Source organism: Lactuca serriola, chromosome 3 (assembly GCF_051521515.1).
Source record: "Lactuca serriola cultivar US96UC23 chromosome 3, Lser_US96UC23_V15, whole genome shotgun sequence".
In the NCBI taxonomy this organism is placed as follows: Eukaryota; Viridiplantae; Streptophyta; class Magnoliopsida; order Asterales; family Asteraceae; genus Lactuca; species Lactuca serriola.
The window spans coordinates 15391819-15403878 of record NC_136410.1 but is presented as its reverse complement, the minus strand read 5'-3'; the positions used below and the strand labels follow the sequence as shown (position 1 = coordinate 15403878).

Genomic DNA, 12060 nt, shown 5'->3' with positions numbered 1-12060 from the left:
TAAAATAAACTGTAGATAATGATTGTACAATGTGTATCATTAACTCTACTATTAACTACAGTGATTCTACAACACTAAACATGAGTTACATTTTATAAATATTTATAATATGTTAAATATAGAGGTGACAATCGTGTCGTGTCGTGTCGGGTTCGTGTTGTGTCGAAACACTAAACGGGTTGAAAGTGTTTGACCCTAACCCAACCCATTTAATTAACGTGTCGTGTCGTGTCAACCCGTTTATTTTCGTGTCGAGTTCATGTCGGGTTTCAGGTTAGGGTTGTACCTTGAAATATGTCATGTCATGTGAGGTTAAAAGATTGAGCATGTTGAAAAAGTATGAGTTGGGTAGGCGGAAAATAAAAACTAATAGTTTGGAGGCAGAATAAATGAAGTCATAACAAGTTCAGATGACAAAATTAAAGGAGTGGGAGTTGGGGAGGCGGATGACAAGGTCATGATGATGTGAGAGTGGTGAAAGAGACTGAGTGGTTTGGGAGAGAATGAAAAAACTGAAATGAAGTCTTGATCCAGATGGCTAAGTAATTTCAACATTACAAAATAGTTCAATTCAAAAGCTTTCTTTTACTTATGGTTTTGGTTTTGTATCTTTCTAGATTATTTAAATAATTCAAAAAACTTGCATATAAATAAGCGGGTCATTTTCGAGTCATATTCGGGTTGAAATTCTCAACCCTAACTTTACCCATTTATTTTTCGTGTCGTTTCGTGTCAACCCGTTTATTTAAACATGTTGAAATATCTTACCCAAACATGTTTATTTCGTGTCGGGTTTCGTGTCGTGTCAATTTTTGCCACATCTAATTATATAAATTAATTGAGTTTTACATAAATAAATTGCAATAATATGAAATTACCAAGTCATGAATGCAAAATTCTCACCAACAAAACACAAAACACAATTTCACATCGCATAAATGATAAATCCAACACGCGCGTGGACACTCGCACAAACACAATCGCATCGCATAAATCGTGTTTTCTTCTCATTTGGTTCAATTTTATATTTATTCCCCATTTGACATCCACTGAGATCGCCGGAGGAGGCCTCGCGACGGCGAATCTTTATTAATTTGCGGTAGGGTTCCGCTCTAATTTATAATTTCCATTTGTAGGGTTTAGCCGGTTGACATGGCGTCGGAGGATGTAGTAGGGAAGACCAGCGCTACGATCGCTAATCTCGCCGAAGAAGCAAAGATTGCCAGTGAAGGTGTCAAGGCTCCCAGCCGCCACGCTTTACTCAGCATCTGCAAGTCTCTTGTGGCCGGCGGCGTCGCCGGTGGAGTGTTAGTTCTTTCATCTCTCTCCTTCCATTTTTAATCGATCAATCCATCCATCACTGATCTCATTCATGTCACTTTCAATGTTTTTGAGTAATTTTACACTATACATACATTGTGTTTTGAGCTGATTATTTAGTATTTGGCAATAGATTTGTATCTCTACATTCGATATATATCTCTATCAATAAACTTCTTACCTAACACTTTTTCTCCCCTTTTGAATCATTGAAATATGGGACTCTTTAATCTACAAAAACAGAAACATGAGACTATTAAAGATTGCCAAAATCGAAAATTTGATGTATAATTGCCAAAATCCACAGAAATTGAACTTCGACTGCATGGGTTACAACTGAGTTTGGATTTGTTCTTAGGGTTTGGCCGTCGTCCTATTCTGAATATTAGATTTACTTAGACCCAATCGAACATTGAAATGATTGAATCCTGGTAAACGTATCCATGATTCACTTCTTCTATACAAACCGTGGCTGCAATTGATGTTGTTAGAACTTAGAAGAGTCTAGCGAGGTAGCTTGAACAGAAAAGGTAAGATGAGCATGTGATTTTGGCATAAGTCATAATCAATAGTCTTTTAAATTAAAGTGTTGTTGTATAAGAAGATGTATCACCCCTATTATAATCAGCCAGACAACCATAAGAAAAAACAAATGAAGATAATAATAAGACTATGAATTTATGATATAGATGAATATGATTATTCATTATGATTTGATTATGTTGCAGATCAAGAACTGCTGTTGCTCCTCTAGAACGATTGAAAATTCTGCTCCAGGTTCAAAACCCTCACGCTATCAAATATAATGGTACAATCCAAGGGTTGAAATATATATGGAGAACAGAGGGTTTTCGTGGGCTGTTTAAAGGAAATGGTACTAATTGTGCTAGAATTGTTCCTAACTCTGCTGTTAAGTTCTTTAGCTATGAGGAGGCCTCAAAGTATGTCATCTCATTTTCCTTTTTTCTTTTTCCTTTTTTTATTTCAACATGATAAGTAACATATTGTGATATGATAAACAGGGGAATATTGTATCTGTATCGGCAGCAACCTGGAAATGGTACTTTAGATTGCAATCTTTTCTAACTATTATTTATCTATTGGTATTTACTATTTAGTATTTACACCTGAAAACTAAGTACAATATTAATAATAATTTTTTGTTTTTGTTTTTGTTTTTGTTTTCCAGAGGATGCTGAACTCACCCCTCTCTTACGTCTTGGAGCCGGTGCATGTGCTGGAATAATTGCCATGTCAGCAACCTACCCCATGGACTTGGTTCGTGGTCGTCTTACTGTCCAGGTATTTATTATTATTTTCAATATCTTTTTTTTTTCTTTTTCTATTTTTCTCCCCAACTAATTTTACAAATTTTGCATGCAGACCGATACATCTCCAAGTCAGTATCGAGGAATTGCCCATGCTCTTAGAACAGTACTACGCGAAGAAGGTCCACGCGCATTATACAAAGGCTGGCTTCCTTCTGTCATCGGTGTCGTAAGTCAAAACTCAAAACTCAAATACAACATCGTAATAGGGTTTTGAGTTTTGAAGGGTAATTGTGTCTTTTTGTGTTGTAGGTCCCGTATGTGGGTCTTAATTTTGCGGTGTATGAGTCTTTAAAAGACTGGTTGGTTAAGTCGAGACCGTTTGGGTTGGTTGAGGGAACAGAGTTGAGTGTGACCACAAAGCTTGCATGTGGGGCCGCAGCTGGGACGGTTGGTCAAACGGTTGCTTACCCGCTTGATGTGATCCGTAGAAGAATGCAAATGGTTGGTTGGAAAGATGCGGCTTCGGTTGTTACTGCAGATGGAAAGTCAGCACTTGAGTACACTGGAATGGTTGATGCCTTTAGGAAAACCGTTCGCTATGAAGGTTTTGGAGCTTTGTACAAGGGCCTCGTTCCTAACTCAGTCAAGGTTAGTTTCGTCATTTTCATTGCTATAAAATTATGAACAAGCCAAAGGGTAGTTTGGTCATTTTTTTATTTGGTTTGTGTGGCAGGTGGTTCCTTCGATAGCGATTGCGTTTGTGTCGTACGAGGTTGTTAAGGATCTACTTGGAGTAGAGATGAGGATATCTGATTGAGGAAAAAAAAAAAAGGAAAAGAAAAGAAAAGATGATAATAATGTTGGAGAGAATTGGTGGTGTTATTTTTGCGAGCAGAAGGAAGGGGTAGGATTTTTGTTCTCTTCTCTCTCTCTCTTTGACTCTTTGTTATTCAATGAAGAGATGTAGAAGTTGTTAGTGTTGATAGAGAGTGGTCGACCACTGTGAGTACCCAATTCTGCTGTGCTGTGCTCTGGTTTTTTGGTGTTTGTCATTCATAATTACACCAACACCTGGCACCCAATAAGGATATTTATTTGCTACACGAGTTGTTTGTTTAATTTTATTAGTATTATTTATGATCATGGATTTTTGCCTTTTATTTGAATCATGTTGGTTGTTCTATTTGAGGTGTTTATAGCGTTTTTGACTCATGTAAAACTGAGTATATTTTTGGACCAAAACTGCAGAAAAAAACTCAAAAATCTATGATTTATCTGGAAAAGTCGGGTAATAGATAGATTCATAGATATGTTTCAAAAACATTTCGAATTCTCTCTATGTTGGTTATTGATTCCACACCACACAGCACACATGCAATTAAATTTTTACAAACAAAGTGGATGAAACTTTTTATAAACAAAATGAACAGCACAAGGGGAGGGGAGGGGAGGGGAGGGGTTGGGTTATAAACAACATCATATATGTGTATGTATACATGAACTAAATCCGGTCCGGTAGAAAAAACCGGTGTCTAGTTTCTATGAAGAAGCTGGGATTCAAATTTCAAGGACTAACCTGGTCCAATCAAATGTTAGAATGAAACTAAACCGGTCTGTGGTTTCTAGCGAGGAGATCGGAAAGCGATTTAGTGAGAAAATCAGCTCGACTCCGGTGATAATCAGTCCACACACACAAATGCCTGATTGCTTCCCTTTTCTCCTCTTTGAGAACAATTATAGTTTCATGATTCTCCTTCACAGTCTTCTCCAAATCCCTTAATTTAGTGTCCAACTTCAAGACTTTTTGCCTGGATCGAAGCACCTCCTCTTCTTTACCATCCAATTCCACGACAACTGCATCCAAATCCTCCTTCAACTGAACCATCGCCACATTCTTTCTTCTCACCCAGTCCTTGGCAGAGTTTATCTCACACGACACCTTGGACACACGATTCATGAAAGTCTCACAGCATTCCACGAATCGGAGCCCTAGAGCCTCCGTCACCTTCAATGTCTCGTTCACCATCGTCATCAGGACCTTGATTGTGCGAACGTTGGTGTCGCTGTCCATTTTGTCTTGCTCGTATTTATCTTTTGTTTTTTTGCACCACTCTCGCGTTTCGTTTTGAAGCTGTTCGGCCACACGGATTCTTCGGCTCAAAATAAGGATGTTATCCTCGGAACACTTCCGGAATTCGGTCATCATATCTCCCATTTTCTTCACCGCCGCCCGGAAACTTGATTTCACCTCGTCGTTTAATTTATCGGCCTGCATGTCTTTTTGCTCCAGTGTCACCGCCAACACGTCGTTCTTTACTTCCAGTTCCTTTTTGTCCATCTCCATGGATCTGAATTTGTGCTCCAGCGCTTTCAACTTGTTTGATAGTTCCTTCTTAACTCCCTCCGATTTTGTTTCCAGATTAGAAATCTGAGTCTCTTTCGCTTGGAGTTTTTTCTCCAGTTGAGAAATTGTACTCTTTTGTTTCTCATTTTCACCGTTCAATCGAGAAATTGTAGCTTTTTGCTTCTCACTATCACCGTTTAGTTGAGAATTTGTAGCTTTTTGCTTCTCATGTTCGTCCATTAATTGAGAAATTGCAGCTTTTTGCTTCTCAAGTTGGTCGTTAGAGTGAAGAATTGTGGCTTTCTGCTTCTCATTTTCGTTGGTGAGTTGAGAAATTGTAGCCTTTTGCTTCTCATGTTGTGTGTTTAATTGAGAAATTGTAGTTTTCTGCTTCTCATTTTCGTCGCTGAGTTGAGAAATTGTAGCTTTTTGCTTCTCATCCTGGTCGTTTAATTGAAGAATTGTAGTTTTCTGCTTTTCATTTTCATTGTCGAGTTGAGAGATTGTAGCTTTTTGCTTCTCATGTTGGGAGTTTAATTGAGAAATTGTGTATTTCTGCTTCTCATTTTCGTTGTTGAGTTGAGCAATCCTAGTTTTATGCTTCTCATTTTCGTTTTTTAATTGAGAAATCGTAGCTTGTTGTTTCTCATTTTCGTCGTTTAGTTGAGAAATCGTAGTTTGTTGTTTTTCGTTTTCGACGTTTATCCTTGCAATCATGACAGAGGAATCGTTTACTTGCTGTTTCAAATCCTCTTGGTTGAAGGTCGTTTGCTGCAATCTCTCTGATAATTTTTCCACCACCTCAAGGGAATCCGCAGCTTCTTTACTCTTTTTCTTAAGCTCACTTTCTGATTCTTTATTCCGTATACTCAATGACTCGACTTCCTTTTCTTTTTCGTATAATTTTTTTCGAACGTCAACGTTCTGAGATCGTAAAGATTCCACTCCCATTTGCATATTTTGCAACCGATCCACGGATCGGACGATTTTGCCCTTGAGAATATTTTCAAACTCATCTACAACCTTTTCACTCTTTTCCTTTATCTCCATTTCTGTTTCTTGTTTCTGAATCCTCAAACTCTGGACTCCTTTCTCATTTTGATGTAGAAACTTTTTATTCTGATGCCTTAAGGAATCCAGTTCCATTTGCATGTTTTTGACGCGTTCCATGGATTGGACGATTTTACCCTTGAGCTCCATTTCTGATGCTTGATTCTGAATCCTCAAAGACTCGACTTCTTTTTCCTTTTCATACAACAACTTTTTTCGATCTTCATCATTTCCAGACCTTAACAAATCCAATTCCTTTCTTACATTCTGGACACGACCCATGGATTCATCGATTTTACACTTGAGAATCTTCTCACACTCATCAAGTTTCTTCAAAACATCACCTGCCTTCTCTTTGAATGCATCAGATTCAATCTGAAATCCCATGTTTTTGTTTTTGTCTTTTCTTTTATCATGTCTACCCTTGCACTCTCCTTCCCGTTCCTCCTGATGATTTAATTCCTCAATCTCATGCTTCAAAGCAACGACTTTATCTTCAAGCTCTTTCATCCTTCTAGATGATTTGTTTTCAAGATGCTGATATTTGTTCTCCTTTTCACCCAATTTATCTCTTAAATCACCATTTTCTTTCATGAGCTTCTCTACTTCTCTACCCCTTTCTTCTTCCTCTCTTTCTTCTGGTTTAAATGAACTCCAAACAGGTTCAACGCTTAATGTTTCTTTTACAACTTCACTCACATCTTCTAAAGAATAACATGAATTCTCAGATTTCATACTTTGAGCATCTGTTGTTGTTGCTGCCGCCTTTGGAATGTTATCAAGACTTGGTGTTTTTGATCCACTACCTGGGGAAAAATATCCTCCTGCTGATTCCATGCTTAATGAATTTGATGATGAAGAAGTGGAAGACTCGTTGTCTTCTTTATCTTCTTCGTTGTTGCATTTTTTCTTTACACCTTCTTTTAAATCTTCGTACATAGCACACATTGATTGGTACTGATTGTGAAAATCTTCAATCAGGTCAAGAGCTTCAGTACTTTTCGTTTGGTTTACTTCTCTGTTTCCGAAAATACCCTTGATGAGCTTCACAATTCTCGTCACTTTAGTATCAGTTTCTGCATATGAAACAAAAAAAAAAATGAGGTCTTGTGATAAACGAAAATTGTTTTGATATTGAATCATCTGACACCTGAACATGCTGCATAGCAATGCCTATACAAAAATCATATAAAAAAACTATCAACTACTTTATGATCATTTCCAAATGTATTAAGTTTAACAAAGCTAAGGTGTAATATCCATCAAAAGGGATCATTCCTATTTCCTAGTAGGGTTTCTATAAAAATATTCTAAGGATCATTTTGCTGGATGTAGATAATTTACCTATTATGGTCCATTTCAGCTGTTCTTCTTTTGCTGGATCAACATGATCCTGAAACAAATTCATTGACCCATTCCATCTAAACTTAAATCATTCCTATGCCCCAGGGTAACCCCTCTCAAGCAGAAGCAAGAAACTAAAATCTGAAAAATTCAGAATATAAAAAGGTTTAAGATCAAATCCCTTTAATTCGGGAGTAAAAAATGTTGGATGTTGAAAAAAACTGCCATTGTTGACATTTACCTAAGCTACTTAGATGAAAATCGGAAGGTAACAACAAAACAGTGAAAATTGGTTCACTCTTGCAGATTAAGTTGAATTAACTTGCGTATCTTTAATCAAGCCATATAAACCTAAATTATCCAAATCCAAGTAAAAACGAAGAACAATAATCAACGATGACACCATATCATGGAAGAATAAGAAATACATATTGTACGTTTTTGCGTCTCTCTATCTCTCGTAGGTAAGTAATCATATAAAAATAACGTCTCAGCAACAAAATTTAGGCTAAGACCACGATCGGTAATGAGTAGATTATTCTAATTTTTCTCATCAACAGAACATTGCGTATCACAGACGCATTACAGGTAGAGATGCGCAAAGTAGATATACGTTTGCATTAGAGATGCATGCAATTATGAACCTAAGGAAACACAATGCAAATACATGATTATAAACAAAAAAATTCTGCATTCGGCTTCCTTCTAACAAATTCCATGAAGAACACAGATAAATAGCAAATATCTTATGAAAATCGGAGTTACAGGAACGAAAAATGAAAATTGAACGCATAATTTGTAGATAAAATTACCTTGGATTGGAATTGGGAGGGAGAAAAACGAAGAGCATCCATTTGCAAAGGAAATTAGAGAGTGAAAATTTTGATTGAGATTACGTTCCTTCGATCACCAAATCCAGCAACGTCACATTTGGTTGATCAATAAAACTGGTGAACGCGGAAAATGGGCGCACGTTACAGTGTGGTACGCATAAATGCCCGTTAAGTTTCAGTTTTTATTACATATTTATTCTATTTTTGAAATAAATAAAATTTTATTTTGATATGTAATTTAATGAAATGTTTTAACTGTTTACAATATTTTTAAAAGAGATAAATAAAATAAAATCTATAAAGGAAAACATTGTTAACACATTATTGTCACTGATAATTTAGAAAGAAACTCATAAAAAAATAGATAAAAACGGGATATGTTTTTAACAAAACAGTCAATAAAACAGACGTTTACACACAACAAATACTTTACAATTTAGCATTTTTCTTTTTAAATAACCAAAAAAACGATAGATTCGTAATGGATTTGTGTAAATGTTATGGAAGGATTAGCAATAGTGGTAAATAGCGACACCTATATTAGTCACAAATTTTATTTATTTGCATTGCTAATTTAACGGTTATATATAGTTTGACAAATTTAGTCACAAATAGCGACACCTATATTAGTCTCCCTTGGTTCTTGGCTTCTTGATGGTCAAACAAACAATCCTCTTTCTTATCCTTCAAGTCTGATATGATGAGTTTCTCAATCAAAACTAGTGTATAGATTGACAAATTTAAAAAGCAATAAATTGATTTTATTTTCTCCTATAACATCTTATTTCAATTGTTCTCGTATTCGCAATATACAATGACAAATCTACCAAATTATATTACAAAATAATATAAATAGATTAATAGAGAATCAAGTAAAAGAATAACAATTGATTAACACACAATCAAATGTTTATAAGGCAAGTTCTCCTCAATTTGTTAATCTATAGAAGATTCAAAATAAAAAACATCATCCAATACCGTTGTTGGATATTTTAGCATACTGAAATGTTAAGCTTTATACCATCAGGTGTCAGGTATTTTAGCATATTGAAATTTCAATCCGTAATTAAGCAGCCAAGCATTATACCATCCGATACTTAAGTATACTGAAATTTAAAGCTTTATAGCTCTAGTGTTAGGTATTTTAGTGTACTAGAATGTCAATATTCCTACATACACTCCTATGTCAATTATTTTAGCCTACTAAGTCTGCAACCAACTTTTTTTTTCAATACATATGTGTGTGCGGCTGTGCGCGTTATCTTATTTTAAATAGCAAAATTTTGAAAATAAAAACCGATAGAAATAAACATCAAAACACGATTTTTAATTTTTTAAAATAGAAAATAAAAACTCATTCAGTTTTAACTAAACGAGTTCTTTATATTTTCTTTTGAAAACCGAAAATAAAAACATATTTTATTATTCTAAAAACTAAAAACCTAATTCTCATTTCGAGTAGATAAGTTACTACACATTCTTTTTGCAAGAATAAAACAAAAAACTTAGATAAAATACCCAAAAAAAAAGTTATTTTAAAGTACTTACATACGAAAAGGTGAAAACATAAGGTATTCAAATAAAATAATTTACATACAATCAAATGAATATGCCATTGTTCAGTCCATTATGTTCTTTAACCAATACTTGATAAAATACTAGTAACACAAAGTACAATTCCAACCTTCCTGTTTTACTAATGCCATCCCAATCTCACTTCTTATCTAAATTGAATACCGTACCAACCTCATATCACGAATCTTCTTACCATTTTTATTTCCCAACAAATCTTCTACAGTACCAAATGGGAAGTGATTCGTACACAACAGTTTTTTGTCTTACACAACAATTCATGCATTATATAGTTGTACAATACAACATTTTAAAACACCAATTGTTGTGTACGGATCAGCTCCCATACCAAATATGCTTTTATTGATAATATACATATAACTATCGGTCTTCTGCTTCTAATGATAAAATTACACCTGAAAAAGTGTTAGTTCTTGATTGCGTTTCTGAATTGAATAATCTGCAAGAAAAATGTTAGTAATAACACAGTGGCTGAGGTTTGGGTTGGACTCGATTCACTTAAACAGATTCGTTGTCTGTTCCCAGGGTACAACAACCGAAGCAGCGTGTACTGCCGGATATAACTATTTGCCTGAAAGAGTCTGTAACATCCTGTTTAAAATAGGATAATTAATGATGAACCCGGAACCCCGAGAAGTAATTTTAATATTATTATTTTATATTATTATAGTCCAAAATCAAATAATAATTAGAAATGTGTTGGTTTCGGGAAGCCAAATATCAAGATTTGAATATCCAGGGGTTAAAGTGTAATTTTGAGACTTAATTTGTAAGGTTTTCACAAGCCAAGGGGTGTTTGGTATTATTTGGACTTGATTCGTAAGGGTTTTCAGAAGGAGGGGTTGAAATGATAAAGTATGTATCAATTTTGAAAGAAATAATGCAAGGAGGGGACATTCTTATTATTATGGGATAAATCTTATGGAACCGGGTATATAACTGAACACCACCGAGTATCAAACCCTAAACTTGATGCAATCTCAGTCGCCACTCTCTCTCTACCTTCATCCTTCCGACTGCCTCCCTTGATCTGTCAAAGCCAGAGAACCATCATAGCCACGACCATGTCAAGGACCACCTCACTGCCGGACGTCGTGAACGGCCGCGAGGCAAACATTGAGGCCGACGAATGACCACCACTGCCCCACTATTGCATCCACTGCCATCAAATGTCGCTGTTTCCGTGGTGGCTGAAGAAGAAGAAGATCAACGTGGTGGTGGTGGGAGGACCGGTCGCAATTGCGGTTGTTGGATTCGTCATTGTTGTCGCTGCCATGCGGCTGTTCCTCCGTGAAGCTACTGCCAACGTCACCTGCCGCCGTTAGAGTTGTGGCTGTTGTCACCGCAAACCACTAGGTGGGTGGTGGTGAATCTGTTTCGGGGTTTGTGTGTGTGTGTACCTTCGGGAGTGATCCAGTCAAGGTCGGGTATGAGGTTTTGTGACCGAAACACGTTTGGAGTCACCATAGCAGCCAACCATGGTGGCTGTTGGTCGGATATTGCTCTTCTTCCCCCACACCACCATCGGCCAACATAAGGGTGGATGTGTGTGTGTGTTATTAGTGTTTGTGTGTATTATTAGTATGTGTGTGTGTTTTATTTGGATTGAGTTGTAAATTGTAAAAGGTGCCCGAAATAATAATAGAAAATCCATAACCTCCATCGTGAGGTTGATTCGTTGGGATGCATGAAACCCTAATGGGCCCAATGAGGCCCAAAGTGACCTAAAAGCCCAACCAATTGATTAATGAGCTAGTATTGGGTTGGAAACCCCAATTAGGGTTTGAAAAACCCTAATTTTGGGAATTTATCGGGACACACACGAGAATTATTTAATAAACTTGAAATATTCAATAATAATCATTGGCAAATTAACATAAGTCAATATTAGACTTAATGGATTAAGTCCTTAATGGGTAAGTAAGAAACACTTAACCATAATCATTATTTCATGTGAAAACCCTAATTTTGAGATTATGGGCTTGGACTTATCGGGACCCATGTTTGGGCTATTGGAATGTAATTGTGTATTAAGCCCAATCACACCATATGACTTATTTAGTAAAGTGAGGGACTTAATAGATTAAGTCCTTAATGGGTTAAGTGAGAAACACTTAACCCTAATTGTCATTTTATGTGAAACCCTAATTTCACTTGGACTTTATGTTGGGCCTTTCTATCGGGCTTTGGCGATTGGACTATTAATGGGCTTTCCAAGAATAAGCAAATGGTCTAAATAATTATATGGGTTTTAGGACAAGGCCCATGTGAGAGCATTGGGCCTAATTTGGAAAATTAGGCCATA

General features: G+C 36.2%; 2 protein-coding genes across 2 annotated transcripts; one reads left to right on the top strand and one right to left on the bottom strand.

Moving 5' to 3' along the window:
* The first annotated feature begins 979 nt into the window (after positions 1-979).
* Positions 980-3751, top strand: LOC145091529 (mitochondrial adenine nucleotide transporter ADNT1-like). The gene is made up of 7 exons (XM_079029267.1): positions 980-1307; positions 2049-2261; positions 2343-2380; positions 2510-2622; positions 2704-2817; positions 2901-3239; positions 3325-3751. Exons 1-7 carry the CDS (start codon positions 1153-1155, stop codon positions 3406-3408), a joined length of 1056 nt encoding a protein of 351 aa, XP_078885393.1. The 5' UTR covers positions 980-1152; the 3' UTR covers positions 3409-3751.
* Positions 3752-4055: 304 nt separating this feature from the next.
* Positions 4056-7393, bottom strand: LOC145095048 (uncharacterized). Its single transcript, XM_079032991.1, has 2 exons — positions 7330-7393; positions 4056-7061 (listed from the first exon to the last, which is right to left on the bottom strand). The coding sequence occupies exons 1-2, from the start codon at positions 7391-7393 to the stop codon at positions 4195-4197; spliced, it is 2931 nt and encodes a 976-aa protein (XP_078889117.1). The 3' UTR covers positions 4056-4194.
* Positions 7394-12060: the final 4667 nt, after the last annotated feature.